We start from the raw sequence: 20171 nt of genomic DNA on the forward strand, positions 1-20171 counted from the left end.
GCACTCGATGGCAGAGGGGGGAAGCATTCCTCCCAGGTGTTGTATGTTCCGGCACTTGGTTTTCATCTGTTGTCAGTGCATCAGGTTTGCAAGACTGGCGTACGGGTGGAGTTTGATGAGCATTTTGTTGCTCTCCGGGACAAAGCAACAGGCCAAGTGGTTTGGGAAGGTGGAGTGGAGAATGGAGTCTACAGGCTTTCAGCACTCTCTCTCCCAGGTCCTCAAGATTGTGATGAGTGGCAGTGTGGTAATAGCTACTCAAGTGTGGATACGTTGCAGGTGCGGGCTTTCCAAGACTAGGTGGTGGATAGCTTGCCAGTAGATGGCAGCAGTTGGGAGGAACTTTCCAGTATTGAGGTTGGTAGTTCTTGTGTTCGTGAGTCAGAGGAAGCTGAACAGGTCACTTATGCTTTGATGTCTCGTCGTGTTCGGGACATAGAACTTCCAGTAGTTGAGGATGTTCTTTCCACGGGGACCTTTCGGAAAGCCAGGCAGGTGTCAGGTGATTACTTGCAGAAGGAGGTGGTTTCTCCAGGCTTTGTGGTTCCGGATTCAGAGGGGGTGGTTGACAGGTTTCAGAAGGCCTTGCGTGGTCTTCAGAAGGTTTCCAGGACTTGTTTGTGCACCGTAACAGGTGTTGATCCTTGTGAGCAGTGTAATGTCTCTGAGATTCAGAAGCTGTATGGTTCATTGATCTGGTTGATGGACACCGGATTGGACGGGAGCTTCCTGATGAGGCAGTTGAGCTCTTGGTTGCAGATGTCTCTTTGTGAGGCAGGATTGCGTTTCCTGTGGTTTCTGCAGCATGCAAAGGATCATGGACTCTTGTACCCAGGAGGGGGATTGTTGGATGGAGTCCGACTCCGCGGTTGGAGTGACTCAGTTTGGGGAGGAGATTCGGACACGAGGGGATCTACTTATGGCCCAGGAGCAGTTTACGGAGCAGGAGGAGGTTACATTGCAGGTTTGGGCTTCCACTGGAGGAACCCATGGTCATCGAGAGGCACTTTGTTCGTGAACAGATCGTTGCTGATGACATCTTGCCGGAGTTCTGTTCGACAGAGGACAGTACGGTGGACCTCTTCACGAAGTCGCTCTCTCTGGACTTGCTCAGGCGGCACCCCAGCTCCCAGTGGGGTTGGTCACACAGCCAGGAGCTGAGAGGGGGTGTTGGAAGTCATCTCCTGTCCAGTTTTATACACCAGGGCCTTTGTTGTGGGTGTGCTCGCCCTTATGAGATGTTTTCCCATTTTTCCCCACTCTCCGCATTTTTCCCCTATTTTTCCCATTTTTTCTGAGGCTTGGGAGGGCTGCCAGATGATGCTGGGAGCACCCCAGTGCTGGCCGACTGGATCTTCATCAGTCGTGGGCTTTAGGGCTGCTGACCGACTGTCTTTTACCAGTTGTGGGCATCAGATAGCTGGCCGACTGTCTTTTACCAGTTATGCAGTCGGCGACCTCTTTCTTCAGTCGTGGACACTTTTTAGTGCCGGCCGACTGCCCTTCCAGGGAGGTATATATAGGTCCTCAGCCCCCATGCCTTATTTGTATCATATCTCGGGATCTTCTTGTGTATATAGAGCAGAGTTACACGCCTACATCTGTCTCTCTTTTGTGCTGTTTTTCTGCCTGTGTCTTTGCTTTTGCTCTTGTGTTCCCAGACTTGGTCATCATCTCCACTGTGTATTCTAACAGCACCACCCAGGTCCGGAACCGAGCCAACCCTCCCCCTCCTCCTCTCAATACCAAGTAAATTATTGGAGTATTTTATTTTTCACAATGTTCCAATGGCTCTTTAAGCCAAATTTGCCATGTGTCATGTGCACACACATGGACATGGCTAGTCTCCTAGCTAATTCCTAATTGGGCTGCACATTTAGGTTAGGCTTAGGTGCTGACAGGTAAAGAAGAGGTCCATGTTTTCTGTGTCTTGGTCCCCAGTTGGGGACATGTCATAGTCAATCATTAGGCCAAAGCTCACAATAGTTATACAGATAAAGACATGTTTTTGTATCATAGTAATATATTGAAACTACAACTCATCTCTCTTCTCTTTCTATCTATTCACTGCATGTTCCTAATCAGTAGGCTTAGGGCTGGATCAAGTGAAGGAAGAGTTCCGCATGCAACATTGGTATGAAAGCATTCAAGCTCAGCCATCTAAGCACTAAGGTGTCCCAAGAAAGGTGCACAAATCCATGGAAGAATGCAGCCAGGGTAGCATTCATGCGGTGGTTGGTAGTCGGCAAAGCCAGAGGAAAGCATTCCCTGGGAGTTGTGTGCTGAAAGGAGATCAGTTCCAATGGTGGAGCATCAAGCATGATCATTCTCAGTAGGAGACCATAGCTGTGTTAAGAGAGCATAGATACCAAGTGGAACATGTGCACTATTCTCAAAGAAGATCAAAGGAATGGCATAGTTTTCAATCAAAATGCTAGACGTGAAGTAGTCAAAGTATGGAGTGAGTAATCCAGGGAGGAAGGATGACATGTTTCCAACCCATCATCAAGTTTAGCATGAGGGAATGTTATGTGTACACACGTGGGCATGGCTAATCTCCTAGCTAATCCCTAATTAGGTAGCACATTAAGGTTAGGTTTAGGTGTTGATAGGTAAAGAAGAGACCCATGTTTTCTGTGTCGAGTCGGCTAGGACAGGTGCTGTAAGCCGAGCGGGGCGTGTCGTGATAGAATAAACCACGTGTACAAGAGAGAGAGAGAGAGAAGGGGGAGATAGAGATGGGAGATAGGGGTTTCACACAATACACCACATTGAGCGGGGAACAGGCCCCGCTTCAAGAATTTATTTCAAGAAGAATCTACGGGCTTTTCCAAGCCAGGACCAATTCAATAAATGAATACAATATTAAACAAAAAGTGCCAGTTGGGTTGAAGTCGATGTCGAGGCACAAGATAACTGATGCCGAGCTCACCACGAGGATGACCCACAAGAGAATAACACTGGGCTAGTCCCAAGATATGACCAAGTCTACGTTTTTCACAAAAATCCCTCAAAGAACTTGTGGAAGAGATATGGATAGTGGTGTATGGCTGTCCAATACTTATTCACTAAAAAGGAGGAGGTGGCAGTTCTTTAAATGGAGGCAACCTCCCCAAAGAAGACGGCTCAAAGGAGGTGTTGATGGGAGGCAGGCAATAGCTAACAGGCGATGGTGGAGGAGCAAACATGGCGGCTAACAGGTGGCCCTCCACCATGAGGGTACAAGCTTCTTATATACTTGATGGGGAACCATGCTTTTGTTTTGTTTTGTTTTGTTTTCTTGTTTCTTGTTTCTTGTTTCTTGTATTTTGTATTTTGTATTTTTGTTTTTTTTTTGGTCTGTTTTTGTTCTTTGTTTTTTGTTTTTTTGTTTTTTTGTTTTTTTGTTTTCTTGTTTTTTCTTTGTTTTTGTTTTTGCCAATGTCTTAATTAAAAGTCTTCGTTTGATATTATCTTTTGATTTCCTCTGCTTAGTAGCTAGGTTTTTGATCTTTCAAATGCTTTGTTTTTGTCTTTGTCCTTCTTCACTATTATTTCTTTCTCAAATCTCTCAATTCGTAAGTTGAGATTTTCTGACCTTATGAAGGTATATAACCATGCTTTTGCCACACTTTGCTTTTGCTTTATCTTCTAGCTTTTACTTTGCCTTATTGCTTTTGCTTTAGTAACTATTAATAATAGTCAAAGTTCTTGATTTGCTTTTATAATCTTTAGGGCCTTGCTTTTTGGCCTTGGAGCAGCCTTTTTGAAAAAGCGGCTTCTAGCTTTTTGATCTAGTTCGATGTCCTCTTTCCAACGGTGCCCTTAGCTTTTTGGTCAACAAAGTTTGACTTTTGCTTTTCTTGCTTTTTGACCGAGACGGGCGCTTTTTCCATTGCCAACATTAGGAACCCTGTTTCCATGTGTCCCTCATCTTGTTCATGTGTCCGGGCATGAGTTCTATCGTGTGAAAAGAGCATGGAGGACCAAATAGTTACATTTTCTCCCTCTTATATCACAATTGTCCTCAACTATGGCATGCATATGATCGTGGTACTAGCCCCATCTGGTGCTCTTGTGCATCTGGTCTTTCCTCATATATGTGGTGCCTTCTGCTCCTTTGGCAACATCTTAATGCTTTCTTTGATAGATGTCCTTGTTCTTGATGGTACATATTCTTCATAGCTTGTAACAGGGGTTAGATATAATAAATGCATACTCACCTTCTGTAAAAACTACACACAAGCTAGTCAACAAACAAGTATGCATCATTCGCGTCTATTGGGTATTCCAGGTATTGGCCACGTAGTCTGGAGCCCAATGGACTATCACATGCCGTAAATCCAAGCATTGTCCACGCATCAAAAACAACACACAAAGTCAAAGAAATTCAAACATACATCAGTATGCAATGCACAAGTAATGATCATCCTGTTCATGGATTGTCTTGTTTGGTTTTTGGTCACTAGGATCGCTCAGACTTTTCTCAAGGCCATTTGATCACTTGAAATCTAATACATCTGGAATCATTGCCGTTCAATGGGTCATTTGGCATCATTGCCTCCCATATACAAATCTTGTTCTGGCATCGCTGTCGTCCATATTCAAATCTTGCTCCTTGGGCTTTCTAGCATCGTTGCCACCCAAACTACAGCATGTCCATTGTAAGCAGAATAATGATCAATTCTAGTTCTCTCTCTCTCTCTCTCTCTCTCTCTCTATCTCTCTCTCTATATATATATATATATATATATATATATATATATGTATGTATGTATGTATGTATGTACACAATGAAGAGGGTTTAGAAATACAATCCCTCCCTCTTAAATCTTTCTTGATAACAAAAAGTCACAAAAATATGTTCCATTATAATCCTAGAGATTCTCATCTAAAACTGCCATAAGGCATAATGATACAAATCTGCCCCAAAAACTTCCTAGCAGGATGTCAGTTTGATGATCTTCTAGTCTCTTTAGCTTCTTGATCTGTCAGGTTGGGACAATTTGCAGCCAAGTGTCCCTTCTTTCCACATTGGAAACACTTCCCTTCTTTTGTATATTCTTCGAGTTGCTTGAGGGATAATTTTCTTCAAAAGAGTGGGGGTTTGTCCTCACTCATATTGTTCTTTTCTTATGACTCGGTTCTTGATGGGGATCGGTCTCTAAACTTCTTCCTTTGAGATGAGTCTCGACTCATTCTTTGATTTGCCCACCATCCAAGGCATATATAGAGCTTCGCCTTGCAAGGCTTTGTCTTGGGCTTCTTCCAAGGTTTTAGGTCCCTTCATATAGATTGCTTGATAAAGCTTTGGTTGCAATCCATTGACAAACTTTCACATTTCCATCAATGGTGGGATAGGAGTATATCATATAAACTTCAATAAGACAGTTGAAAAGTTATTAAGATATGTTGCCACACTTTCTCCTGCTTTTGCTTTACCTCATCCCATTCATTTTGTACATCTGCCTCGAAGGTTGTGGGAAGGAACTTCTTGTTGAACATGGTTTTGAAAATCAGCCCATGAAGTAGGTTCAGTCCCTTCTTGGACCACTTTTAGCCACCAATTCAAGGCGACATCTTTCAAGTGCATATGGACCGTGGGGAGTTTGGACTTTTGGGAGAAGTCCTCTTCTCCAAAGGCGGTGTCAAATTGTTTGATGAAGGATAGAGATTTCTGAGTGTCTCGTTTTCCATAAAAGGTATCAAACTTCACGCTTTTCTCTCTCGGCTTGACGTCTTGAAGACTCCTTTGCCTTCTCCTCTTTTGCTATAGGCCAGAAGAGGCTGCATCTAATAAGGCGAGTGTGGGGATAGCTTGAAACCGCTCCCTACAGGAGGCCTACAAATTGGAAGACAAAATACACATTTTTAGATCACTTAACTAATACCAACAATGGACATTATTAGTAACAGTAAAACTGAAAATGATCAATAACACTTGACACCAACACTGGGGCCGGAAAGGGTTGGCCCCTCTCTCAATACATTTGTATTTCTTGGAGTATTTAGATGTACAAGTGTCACGGGCCAATAGGCCAGATTTCTCCTCACATAGAGTGAATACAACTCAAACAATTGGGTACTTGTCGCGATGAAGTCTGGACAGTCGAAGAAGTCCTAAGTCATAGGCACAGTTCCACCTTCATTGGGTGCACACTTGCCTTTCATTGGTCTTTCGGGACCGTGCACCAACAGGCACGCCCGTACTAGCACAGGCAAAGGGGTACACCGCGGAGAGAACATTGCCTGGTTCTCCCAGATAAGCTTTGCTCCCGGACTTCCTAGTGTTTCTAACCTTCACTGGCTCTCAGAATTCTGAGGGCGCGGTTAGCACTACCACTCAGGGAAAAACAAACCAAACTAGGAAGGTTTCTTGCGTATGGTTAGCTTAAACATGCTTTGTTTCTGCTTTGCACAAAACTTAAAGAAATCTTTGAACTTAATTTAGAAAATATTTGTTTTAGAGAAATAAGAAATACAAGGCACCTAGTATAGCTTGTAGCAGGAGTCAATGGAGATGCATTCCCTTTACATGCAGTGAGGTCCACCTGGTACAGTAAGTACAGATCCTGATACAGCAAGTACAGGTCTTGGTACAACAAGTATAGGCTTGGTATAGCAATCGGGTGCAGGTACAACAGCAGGTACATCAACCGTGTGCAGGTACAGTAGTAGGTACAACCACCGAGTGCAGGCGTACCAGCTGTACAGGGCAAGTACAACACACGTACAACAGTTATAGCAGTCGGGTTTAGGCGGGTGGGTTGGAGGCGGGTACAGGGCAGTAGGCTGGTTGGAGAAAAATCATTCCCACCTCTCCATACAGTAGGTGAGTCTTTACTTCAGCCAACCCCTTTCACCATCCACGTGTGGAGAGAATTCTACCCATGCAATAGTTGCTTTAAGTATTATCAAACTTTAATCAAGGGTGAGTTCATGGGCACCCACACTAGAAAGTGTTTGGACACAAATTTTAAATGTGTGTGAACATCCAACCTTATAAATATTAAGGTTTGGATTACTTTCTAGATTTTACATTAGAAAAAGGCCAAAATGGTAATACTTACTACCTATTCACACACCACACCAATGTGTCAGCAAGCAGCACTCCCACGGTACACTGGGGGCGTCCCTGTCTAGTGTATTGGCACGGCAAAACAGGCAAACATGCGAAAACAAGTTTATGCATGCAGTCATAAATGCATGTGCACATGTAATGGACGAAATCTCCCTTTCATGAAACTTGTACAAAAAGTTCTTGTCGGGCACAAAACTGGCGCGATAGAAATATAAAAATATGTCCTGGTCTTCCTATGGAGTGACATTCCCATAGGTAAGACGCCATCCTGGCCATACACGGGTGGCACCAATAGGCTCCTGTCCATACAACATGAAGCAGGTCAAACACGGGTGGCACAAAACTGGTTCCCGTCCATGTGACACAGTACTGGTCACACACGGGTGGCACGAATCTGGCTCCCATCCATGTGACACCAAAAGATTGGCCCTTTCACATGGGACACCGCCCTGGCTCCATGTGAACATGGCTCAAATCTGGCTGCTCTATGGAGTAACAATCCCAGAAGAGTGGCTCTTAACATGGAGATGGACCAAATGGTGACATCTCCCGGGCTTCTAAATAGTTGCCCTCAACCGAAAAGCCTTGAGCATAGTTTTCAGAAACGCCGTTTCTGGCCCACCGAAACGTGGAAATGTTTCGGAAACGTTTCCGTTTCCAAAAACGGCGTTTCCAAGGCGTTATTTTTCCAGGGTTTAGAAACCCGCGTGCTGTTTTTCGCCGGCATTTTGCGCGCTTGTTTCCGCCGCCTGTTTGGAGCTGCCCTACCCATCTACCTTGCCCTCTACCCCTCTACCTCCACATCAGCCCTCTACCACGCCCTCTACCTCTACTTGGGGCCTCCACCTTTGCCATCTAAGCTCTACCAAGCAAGAAGGAGTCGCACCTTGCTCGCAGCCTGCAGGACCAGAAAAATAGCCTCCACTTCTCAAATCTCTCCGAGTCTCTCGACCTCGAACCGCACAAGTAAGTTAAGGAACATGGCTCGGACTCCGGATCCTTTTTGGCAGCATGTGGAGCAAGTGGGGGGTTATGTAGGATCTGGTGGGGTTATGTAGGAAATGGAGATGTAGATATTGTGGGTTGGTCAAAACGGGGAGTGTCACCCGTGTGAAGGACCATCTTGCTCATGTTCCAAACAAAGATGTAGGGCCATGCCCCTCTGTTCCTCTAGATGTTCGGAAAAGCCTTGAAATGTGGAGGCGAAAGCGTTTGGCCATTCCCGAAGAGGAAGTATCTACAGCAATGGGTCGTCAAGAGCATGAAGCTGGTTCAAGTCAAGCAGCAGCAGCAAAGAGGGCCAGAGGCAGAGAGACAGGATCAGATTTCTCCTCTACCTCAGTGTCGAGTGTGCATGCAAGGAGGACTCCTTTGCCAGGTGATGTATCACATTCACAAGACACCCCTCCAATAAATACTGTACAAAGGGCTAGCATCCAACCAGGATTTCAAAAGCAAGCAATTGCAGAGGCAACTAGGGAGCTCACCCGGATGTTCATACGGTGTGCCATTCCCTTTCATGTGGCCAAGACAAATCAATGGAGGAAGACCATGAGGGCCATCAGCCGCATTGGATGCGAGTGGGATGGCCCTACATCTGAGGCTCTGCGGACACGAGAGCTAAAGCGGGAAAAATCATGCATAGAAGTGCAGCTACAGCCCTTGAAGGAAACATGGAAAAAGTATGGCTGCACTGTATTGTGTGATGGGTGGTCAGATGTACGCAGGAGAAATGTATACAATGTTTTGGTGTCATGCTGCAAAGGCACTATGTTTTTGAAAGCCATTGATGCCTCCCTCCCAGGTCTCTCAGTTACAGGTGCATTTATTTGGACACATATAAGGGAGGCTATAGTGCAAGTTGGGCCTGAGAATGTTGTGCAGGTGGTGACAGATAATGGAAGTAATTGTAAGTCTATGGGCTCTATGCTAGAGGATGAATTTCCAGCCATTGTGTGGACCCCTTGTGCATCACATAGCCTCGACTTATTGATTGAGGACATAGGTCAAATACAATGGGTTGAAGCCATCTTTCGCACCAGATGAAGCATGGTGAAGTTTGTGAAGAAGAGGCCAAAAGTTGTGAGCATGTATCGGGCCTACAGCACTCTTGAGCTATTGCAGCCTGCAGCCACCAGATTTGCATACATGTTCATTGTGCTTGAGAGACTCCTACGAGTCCGCAGAGAGTTGGTACGCACTGTCTACTCAAATGAATGGCTAGAGTGGGATGAGAGAGAGAGCCCCAAGGCAAGAGCTTTTGTGCGTGATGTCATGAGAGAGGAGTGGTGGGTAGAGGTTGAGGGGTTGATCAAAACTCTCAACCCCATCTACACAGTGTTACGCATTATAGACATGGAGGGCAGTACTCTAGGCCTTTTATACGAGTACATGGACAAGATTGGGGAGGCTCTCAACAAGCAAGACTACTTGAGAGCAGAGCAGTAAGTCTCCTCAGTCATGGCTACCCTTGCTTTACTTCTTATCTTTATTTTACTCTTGAGTCTTTACATTGGTCTCGACTCTTGACTCTTGTTTTTTGTCCTTTTTTATCTTATGGTTTGATCTCTAAAGGGTTGATGAAATCAAGGCTGTGTGGAATCGGCGATGGGATTGGTTTCACAGGCCGATTCATGCAGTAGCACATGAATTGCATCCTTTGTGGCGAGATGAGGAGCAATACGAGAACGAGGAGCTAGAAGAAGGCTTCATGACATACATCAGGAAGTTGACATCTGGTAATGTGCACATGCTGAAATGTATAGAGAATGATCTCTTGGCCTTTCCAGTGTTGCATAGAAACGCGTTTCATACACATATGAAACGTACGAAACGTTTCTAAACGTTTCGTACAGTATGAAACGCGTTTCATACAACTTGCAGTTTTTAAAAACTTTAAAAAACGTTTTCTATCCTGGATTCGTACGGCGCATATTTTCACGCTTCCCAGTGGCCGCCGCATGCGAGTTCGCCGATTTGCGTGCCATCCTTCTTGTCCTTCCGTCGCATCTGTCGACCCCCAGCTCCTTGGTGTCCTTGGGCCTTGTGGAGGTCTTCCAAAGGGGTAAAGTCCTGTTTTGCTTTAAGTTGGTTTTCTCTGCACAACTCACAAAACAGCACACTTTTTTCTCTTCCATCAATATTTATGGCATATCTTCCACGGTGTCGCACTTGCAGGGCCAACAATCTGCATTTATCCTCGTCTTGTAGGATGCCTCGAACAGGTGATTCTCTTTGGAACAATGTCACCTTCGAGTCTAGATATGGTGGCTCAGGCTCCGGAAAGTGGAAATGCAACTTTTGTGCTGATAAGCACCATGGCAGTGTCACCAGGTTGAAGGCACATTTCTCACAAACAAAGGGTTTCGGCATTGGGCCATGTAAGCATGTGCCACAAGAAATCTATGATAGCCTCAAGGCTTGGAAGGCCATGCAGCTAGGTATCCCCCTTGAGGATATCCCCAATCTAGGAGAGCCTGAAGCACGTCAAAGTGTCTCCAAGAGGACTCGCAGTATCAGAGAGGAAGATACCAGTGGTGAGGTTGCAGGTGGTGTTGCAGGTGGTTCTAGCTCGGCACCTCGAGCCAAAAGAACTAGTCTTCCAGTGTTCAAGAAAGGACATGTACAGGCAGGGATGCAAAAGGCTGCCATGAAAGAGGCAACAAGGGAGTTGATGAAGTTGTTTATTCAATGTGGATTATCCTTCCACATTGTCAGGACTCCTCGATGGAAGAAGGCAATGAGAGCTATCTCCCGCATTGGGTGTGAGTGGGATGGCCCCTCCTACGAGACATTGCGCACTACTGAGCTTCGCAAGGAGCAACTGGCTGTGGAGATGGAGATGGAGCCTCTCAAGGCCACTTGGGCAAAGTATGGTTGTACTTTGCTTTGTGATGGATGGACAGATGCGCGGAAGAGAAATGTGTACAACATTCTTGTGTCCTCCTGCAAAGGCACAATGTTCATTCGTGCCATAGATGCATCGGTGCCAGGGATAGTGGTTACAGGGGAGTTCATTATGTCCCACATGCGCCAGGCAATCAATGAAATTGGGCCTGATAACATTGTGCAGGTGATCACGGACAATGGGTCCAATTGTGTATCCATGGGCAGGATGTTAGAGGAGGAGTTCCCCAAGATTGTGTGGACACCTTGTGCAGCACACAGCCTTGACTTGACGATTGAGGATGTGGGAAAGCTTGATTGGGTGAGCCATGTATTTTCAGCTGCATCTACCATGGTGAACTTTGTCACAAAGAGGCCAAAGGTTTTGAGCATGTACAGGGCCAATAGTGATCTTGAGCTTCTAAAGCCCTCCAAAACTCGGTTTGCATATATGTTTATTGTGGTAGAGAGACTAGTGAGAGTGCGACATGGCTTATTACGCATTGTTGTGTGTCGTGAATGGATAGCATGGGAGGACAAGGATGAGCCCAAGTCTATAGCATTCTCTCGTATGGTCATGAGAGATACTTGGTGGCAGGATGCAGAGGGACTTGTGAAGGCACTTCAGCCCATGTATAGTGTCCTTCGGCTCACAGACATGGAGGGAAGTACCATTGGGCTGCTTTATGAGTTCATGGACAGAATTGGTGAAGCTCTCAATGATTTCACTACCTTGTCGCGTGACAGGTGCTCACCCTTGGGCTTTAACTTTAGTCTTTGAGTTATTTTATAAATCTTGATCTCTTATGTGTGTCACATGTTACATGCAGAGTTCAAGATATTAAGGAGATCTGGAATCGGCGTTGGGATTGGTTTCATAGGCCAATCCATGCTGTTGCTCACATTTTGCATCCCCTTTGGAGGAATGAGGAGCAATACCTCAATGAGGAGCTAGAGTCAGGATGGATCGAGTACATTACCAAGTTGGTGGGAGTGGGAGGTGATATACAGCTGATGAGAAAGCTCGAGGATGAGCTTCTCATTTACCGCAACGGTAGCCATATGTTTGGGCGAGCTACTGCATTGCTCAGGGAGACACAGTTGGAGCCAGTGTCTTGGTGGGAGAAATACGGTATTGGGACACCCAACTTGGTAAGGTTTCTTGATTCTTGAATCTTGTATCTTTGTCTCGTGAGTCCTATTCTTTCAAAATCTACATTCAAATGCTACTCTCTTTTTGACTCTAACTTAACATTCTTTTTTGTGCAATGTAGAGACGGATTGCACTGAGAGTTCTCTCCCAGGATTGCAGTTCAGGGCCTTGTGAGAGAAACTGGAGTACATGGGCTCTTTTTCACACGAAAAAGAGAAATAGACTGTCCTCAGCACAATTGGAGAGGCTTGTCTTTTGTCATTGCAATCTCCGATTGCTAGAACAAAAGGGTCATCCCATTGAGCCTCGCCAAGTGAATCCAGATAAGATTGATATCATGAAGTGCAAGGAGATTCCCGACATTCCTCAGGAGGAGAGAGACATCTATTCTATGCTCTATGAGGAGACCATGGCTCCGGCTCGCACTACACGATCTTCTCGAGAGGCTAGTACTAGTGGTGCACCTGCACCTCTAGAGGATGAGGCCTTTGAGGACTCGGCTACCGGCAGTGACCTTGAGAGTGAGGCTGCAGAGGCAGAAGATGCAGATGAGGATGCAGATGAGGATGCAGATAGTAGCTAGCAGCTGCCAGTATCATTTTATTTGGACATGTTATTTAGTTTGAACTTTGGACATGTTATTTATTTTGATCTTGGATTTAGAGTCATGAATCATCACCCACGTGGTGATGATTCTGATTTTTGTTTAGTCATCAGTGATCACCTGACACCCACGTGATTTGTGATATCATCATATCTTACATGTATTCTGTTTTTATTGAAATGAATTCAATGTGGTCTCTTAAAAGTTCTGTCAATATTTTTTTCTTTTGTATATTTCAAGTAAAAAATATACATGTTTTTTCTGTTTTGTATGAAACCTTTTTTTACCCGTTTCTTACCTTTTATGAAACGTTTCAAAACGTATGAAACGCGTTTCATACCTGCCGTTTCTGAACGCCTGGCAACTATGGGCCTTTCGCAACCAGATAGGGAGCTTTGGTCGAGGGACTGCAAAGCTTCGAGAGACTCAGCTACAGCCTGTATCATGGTGGGAGAAGTATGGAAATTGTGCTCCCACGCTGGTAATTCACTACCCTTAACTACAGTTTACATAGTATACTGTACGATGTGCATCTTTCTTGTTTCCACTTAGTTCTAATTTCTAATTGTATGTGCATTTCAATAACAGAAACGCATCGCCATTCCAGTGCTCTCACAGGATTGCAGTTCGGGTCCATGTGAGAGGAATTGGAGCACTTGGGCCCTCTTCCATACAAAGAAGAGGAATAGGCTGAGTACCGCTTAGCTAGAGCGGTTGGTGTTTTGTCATTGCAACCTCCAGCTCCTTGAGAGGAATGCCCGACATCCGGAGCCTTCGCAGGTGAATGTGGATAAGATCGACATCAGGAGGGAGAGGTTCATCCTAGAGATCCCACGGAATGAGCGTGATATGTACACCTTGCTTTATGAGGAGCTGACAGTGCCGAGCCACAATATCCACTGTACCACCCATTCTCAGAGGCAGAGGGAGGGATCCATCGCTTCCACTTCAGCAGAGGCAGAGGACCACGATCCTACCATTTCTTCATCTGAGCCTGACTCTCATGAGTCGGAGGATGACTCCTCCATGGATGATCTTGATGAGTGATTTTTGGAGCACTTAGCTCTAGGATTTTGTCATGCCAACAGCTGCTGCCAGCCACATGGATATTTTTTGATCATGTTTTGTATTTACTATAGTCTATACATATGGATTATGGACGATGGATGATGGATGATGGATCTTGTTTTGTATTGACTCTTTTGAGGCTTGAGCCTTGAGCCTACAGTTGTCATTTCTGAATTTTGATCTATCATTTGAGTCTTTGACATTGAACTTGAGCAAAGATGTATTTTTCAAGCTTTTGTAATGTTTTTATTAATTATATATGTATGTATTAAACCCTAAAACCGAAACTCCGTTGCCCCGTTTCTTCCCGAATGCCGAAACTCCGAAACTCCGTTTCCCGCCGTGCTCCGCACCCCCGTTTCCGAAACTTGTGGAAACTGTGGCCTTGAGATATACCTGCAAAAGCTGAGGGTAGTCAGCAAAATAATCCTTGTCTACCCACTTTGCATCAATTGGCAAATAATTTTTAAATTTCACAAGGTATCTCTTGGAAAGCTTCCCATGTGGTAACTTTCTCTCCTTGTGAATACAATTTGCTCTGGCTAGAGCATTTTCTCTAGCTCATCAACTGCTTGCAGATCTTCTGTGATGACAGGCTCCTCTGGATCTGGCCCCACATACTTCAGCAACAGACTCACATGAAAAGCATTGTGAATCTTCCAATGGCTGGGTAAAGCAAGCCTGTAGGGCACTTCATTGATCTTGTCAACCACTTTGAAGGGTCCATAATATCGAGTAGAAAGCTTTGGATATGCTCCCTCTCGTCCTAGCCTCTTCTGAAGCCTAGCTTTCTCAAATTTCAACAATACCCAATCACCTTCCTTGACTTGCATGTCCCTTCTATGCTTGTCAGCAGCCCTCTTATGCTTGTCTTGTGACCTTGCGATGGCTGTCCGCACCTGAGCAAAGGATGATAGAGGATTTCCTCTAGCTCATCAACTTCTGGCGGATCTTCTGTGACAGGCTCCTCTAGATTTGGCCCCACATACTTCCGCAAAAGACTCACATGAAAAGCATTGTGAATCCTCCAATGGTTGGGTAAAGCAAGCCTGTAGGACACTTCATTGATCTTGTCAACCACTTTGAAGGGTCCATAATATCGAGTAGAAGCTTTGGATATGCTCCCTCTCGTCCTGGCCTCTTCCGAAGCCTAGCTTTCTCAAATTTCAGCAATACCCAATCACCTTCCTTGACTTGCATGTCCCTTCTATACTTGTCAGCAGCCCTCTTATGCTTGTCTTGTGACCTTGCAGTGGCTGTCCGCACCTGAGCAAAGGCTACATCCAAGTCACGCACATACTCATCGGCTGTAAGAATTTCATCCTTCGTACGAAGGATGGGTGGCAAGACCACTCTGCCATAAATAATCTCAAACAGGGCCTTTCCCAAGGAGGCATGTACTGTGTTGTTGTAGGCAAACTCTACAAGTGGAAGATACTTCTCCCAGGCACTCTTTTGATTTGCCACATAAACCTTCAACAAATCCAACACAACAGAATTTGCAGCCTCACTTTGACCATCTGTTTGGGGGTGATAAGCAGATGAAAACTCAAGCTTGGTGCCCATGTTATCAAATAAAGCCCTCCAAAAGAGGCTTGTAGTCTTGGGATCTCTATCCCCAACAATGGACTTGGCATACCATGATGCTTGAAGATGTGAGCAAGAAAAAGCTTCACCATATGATCAACTTTAATGGTTTTCTTGACGGGCAAGAAGTGAGCTTGCTTGCTAAACCTGTCAACTATGGTCCAAATAGCATCATTCCCATAATTTCTGCTTCATCCACAATGTCTGGTTTCGCTTCGTCTTTGACCTCTAAAGGGGACCTGCATATGGCTTTAACCAACTGACATGAAATACATCATGCATAGTCCAACTCGGAGGTAGCTTTAACTGCATAGACACCTCATTAATCTTTTTCCGGATGGGAAAAGGTCCGAAGCTCCTGAAAGACAACTTTGGGCATCGCTTGCCCACCTGTTTCAATCTTTGCTTCATTATCTGAAGATAAACCCAATCTCCTTCCGAAAACTTTATATCCCTTCGGTCTTTATCGGCCTGTCGAGTGTAGGCCTCTTGCGCTTTAGCCAATCTGTCTTTTACTGACTCTAAGATCTCCTGGTAAGACTCCGTCACTCTGTTCGCCTCCGGTACTGAAGACGAAGTCCTAGTTAACAACGACTGGAAAGGTCTTCCAAACACTGCCTCATATGGAGTCCTGCCAATAGCTGAAGAAAAAGAGTCATTCAAAACAGCTTGAACTAAAGGCAAATACGATTCCCTCTTACCTTGCTGATCGTGGACATAACACTTCAGCACATCAAAGGCCAACTGGTTGTATATCTCTGTCTGGCCATCTGTAGGTGGGTAGAATGCACTGGAAAAATTCAACTTAGTACCAAAATTATCAAACAATGCCCTCCAAAAATGACTGGTAAACTTGGCATCTCGGTCTGACACTATGGTTCTAGGAATCCTGCCAATCGGATACCAATGCCGAATGAATAACTGGGCAACATCCTCAGCGGTCACATTGGCCCTGCATGGAATAAGCATAACAAATTTGCTAAACCTATCAACAATAGTTAAGCACTGCGTATTACGCTTACTCGGACTGGGAGGCAGATTCGTGACAAAGTCCATCGAAATGTCCTGGAAAGGACCCTCAGGAATTGGCAAGGGCTGTAACAACCCTATCTTCTTTCCACGAGGAGCTTTCACCTTTTGACAAATGTCACAGCGTTGTACATATGTAAACACATCACGCCTCATCTTTGGCCAATAGTATTGCCGTTCTAATTTCTCCAGAGTCAAATTCATGCCCCTATGACCACCTGTATTGGTGTCATGGGCATCATGGAGAAGAGCTGCCCTGAATGACTTCATGACACATAGTCGGCCTTTGTAGAAAAGCCAACCATCGCGTATCAGAAAATGGCATGGTCCTGTGGCATCCAATGCCTGTTCCCACTGAGTACCGAATTCCTCGGAATCCGCGTACGTGTGCATCATGTCCTCTAGTCCTGTACCAACAAGGTCAAGTCTAGTGGTCTGAATCGTAGACACTTGTCTCTTCTTGCTCAAAGAATTGGCCACTGGATTGGCCTTTTCTGGAAGGTACTCAATCATACCACCAAACTGCTAGAATATTTGACTCCAATGGTGTTGTCGATCACTCCACTGTGCACTTGGCATCGTCTGAATCCAACGCAATGCCTGATGGTCAGTGCGAACCTCGAAGTCACGGCCATACAGGAAATGTTTCCAATGTTTCAAGGCCTGTATAACTGCGAGGAGTTCACGATCATAAACTGAGTAGTTCTTCTCGGTGGGCAGTAGCTTACGAGACATGTAAGCTACTGGATGACCATTTTGTTGCAATACACCTCCAATTACGATGTTACTCGCATCGGTGATCACTTGAAGTGGTTCGTCCCACGAGGCAAGTGCTAAATAAGGTGCTTCTGATAAAGCCACCTTGAGGTTCTGGAATGCCTCCAACGCTTGTGGAGTCATTCGAATCTTTTGCCTTCTTGTTTTCACCCCCTTTAGCAGATCGGTGAGATCTGCCGAGAGGTCAGAAAACTTGTCGATGTGGGTGGAATATGCTTGGCATATACCCACAAATGATCTAATGTCATAGGCCGTCTGAGGTACTTCCCAGTTGACAATCTCGGCCACTTTAGCCAGATCAAGTCGAATGCCTTCAGCACTAATTATATATCCCAAGTAATGCACTTGGAACAGATAAAATTCTGACTTCTTTTCATTGACGTAGAGCTCGTTGCTTTCCAGCAACTTCAGGACTTTCTCCACATCAATGTCATGCTGCTCAACCGCAGCTGAAAATACCAATACGTCGTCCAAAAATATGAACACACACTGTCCAATCAAATCCCGAAAAACACGCATCATCATGCGGTTAAATGTAGCTGGGGCGTTCGTCAAACCAAATGGCATGACCACAAATTCATAGTGGGCCCGTTCTGTACGGAAGGCTGTCTTGGGGATGTTCCCCTCTACAATCCGTACCTGGTGGTACCCACTCTTTAAATCCAGTTTTGAGAACACCTTTGCTCCATTCAGCCTCTCAAGAATATAGTCAATTCGAGGCATCGGGAATTTGCTCTTGATAGTCAGCTTGTTGAGTGCACGATAGTCAACACACAAACGGGAAGACCGGCGGGCTTTGGAGGCTTCTTAGGACAATCCCGAGAAGTATGTTCTTTTGTATAACAAAAGAAACATCTACCCTCCTTCTTGTACTGAGAAAGCTCCTCAGCACTTAACTTGCCACCTGTCTTGCCTGCCTCTGCTTTCTGGTTTGGAGTAAGCTTTGACGCATTGTTCGAGTTCTTGGAGCCAGAGGCTCCCGGGCTCTGTCCTGGGGAAGACTCCGTCTGGTTCGGGCTTTTGCCCCCCGAGGCGTTAGCCCAGGGAGAAGCCGGCTGGGAAATCTTGGGCTTGCCACCATTGTGTTTCATTTCTGCACTTTGTGCAAGCGAGAGTGTGTCCTCAAAGGTGGGTGGCCTAAACATACGCACCTCCCATTGGATTTGCGTGTCCAGGCCATACAAAAACTGCCCTTTCTTGTCTGTATCAGATAAGCCTAATTACAGACATAAGGTCAAAATTTTATTGGCAAACTGAAGGATTGGTTCCGCGTTTTGACGCGCTCCCTTGAACTCGTCTTTGAGTCGCTCAAGGTAGTGGGGCGGTAGAAACCGCTGCTTAAGGTCGCGGACAAATGCGTCCCACACATAAGCTGCCATACCTGCTCTGGTGTGGGCATGAGCCCACTGAGTCCACCAAGGAATGGCCTCACCTTCCAAGTACCAACTGGCTAAGATCACTCTGTCAGTATCTGTTTTCCTCACTGCGGCAAAGTAAGCTTCAAATTGATGTAACCATGAATAAAGAGTTGTGGGATCGAGTTTACCATTATACTTACTAAAATTCATTTTCTCGGGAAAATGATTCGAGGGCGCCGTCGGTGTCAATCTGGCGTCCAAAGCTCTGAGGTAACGCTTGTGTTCCACGCGTTGCATGGCGTCGTCTTCTCGTTGTCAGATCTCCAATGCACGCATCTGTAACTCAAGCAAGGAGCTTGGCTGCGGCTGTGACCCTGCGAGAGGGTCCCTGTGACGAGGATTTGGTATCTGGGATACGGAAGGAGAGGGAGGAGGAGATGGAAAACGCGATGCTGGGGAGCAGGTACACGCTCCTCCAGAGCCAAGATCTGCGCCTTCTGCTCATCCAACTTGGCTGTCTGTTCTGCGATTGCTTGCATCATCTGCTGGAACATGTCTGACACTCAAGCCTGGTGTCCTAGCTGGGCTGCCTGGTGCACTCTGGTCCCATGGTTCTTGGTCTCTCGTCGTTGAAGCTCGCCATAGCAGGAAAATGCAATTCCTTTCCGGAACGCAATCTGACAATCCGCTATTTGTGTGGGAGACTTCCGGAGGCTAAAAACCAACCGTCCTTCGAGGGACAGGAGTCACTTCGAAAGGGGTAGTCCACCGCGTCTAAAAACCAACCACACGAGCGAGAAAAAATTCTGGTTTCTTTGCTAAATCTTTGTACTTGAAGTAGGCTCTGATACCACTGTAATATGTGGAAGCTTCGGAGAAAAATCGGTAACTTCAAAACTCAGAATTCAACACTCTTTTCCCGACGGAAATTAACGCACAAACTTGAAAGGAGAAGTGCAGAGAATAGAGAAAGAGAGGGAGAGATGGAGAGGACACAGTATTGGGTCCCAGTTACCCTCTGTAGGGCCCCCACCACGGATAGTGTATTTGCTTTATTAGAATGATGAGAAAACTGAAAGAAAATACAGCAATCTTGGATCTTTTCTTGGCTGGGAATACCCTGCCCTTGACCTGAATCCTTCACCCCCTTTGCGTTAGCAAGCCCTTGAATGTCTTGGCCCCTTGGATTGCTTGAGCACTTGGTGAATGATGAGATAATGAATGGGATTGTGGCCTCCACTATTTATACTTCCCCATCAGGAGCAGTCGGCTGGTTTACTTTACCTCCACGACTTGTTTTAATAATAGTTAATGCTGAAAATGCCTCGTGTTCACACTGGACTGTCCTGGCTGCCTATGTGGGCTGCTGTTCAGTCCAGCGCAGGTTGCTGGGCAGCATCTGGGCACTGGCCGCCTGCAGTCCAGGCCATAGTAGCTATAAAACGCGTTTTTTATAAAAAATACTCGACGGGACGTTTTTTTGGATAAAAAACGTCCTTTTGAAAAAAAACGTGAGTTTTTTTTTTAATTAAAAAATTTGCCAGGCTAACGTTTAACGTTATGCTTGGGCTTTTTTGGGATCCGCGTGCGCTCTGGTACGCTCTGTTGCTTCCTAAACCTGCACGCCTAAGTTCCAACCTCACACGGTAC

The 20171-nt window shown here is 45.6% G+C and overlaps 2 protein-coding genes across 2 annotated transcripts in view; both read left to right on the forward strand.

Moving 5' to 3' along the window:
- Window positions 1-20171, forward strand: part of PRPS20 (chloroplast 30S ribosomal protein S20) — a 44141-nt gene that overhangs the window by 2802 nt on the left and 21168 nt on the right. The gene's annotated exons all lie outside the window — the stretch shown is intronic.
- On the forward strand, window positions 10491-13011 carry LOC147602654 (uncharacterized). Its single transcript, XM_086797491.1, has 3 exons — window positions 10491-11692; window positions 11776-12097; window positions 12220-13011. Exons 1-3 carry the CDS (start codon window positions 10491-10493, stop codon window positions 12679-12681), a joined length of 1986 nt encoding a protein of 661 aa, XP_086653617.1. The 3' UTR covers window positions 12682-13011.

Source organism: Cibotium barometz, chromosome 66 (assembly GCF_041138505.1).
Source record: "Cibotium barometz isolate CiBa-2024 chromosome 66, ASM4113850v1, whole genome shotgun sequence".
Classification (NCBI taxonomy): Eukaryota; Viridiplantae; Streptophyta; class Polypodiopsida; order Cyatheales; family Cibotiaceae; genus Cibotium; species Cibotium barometz.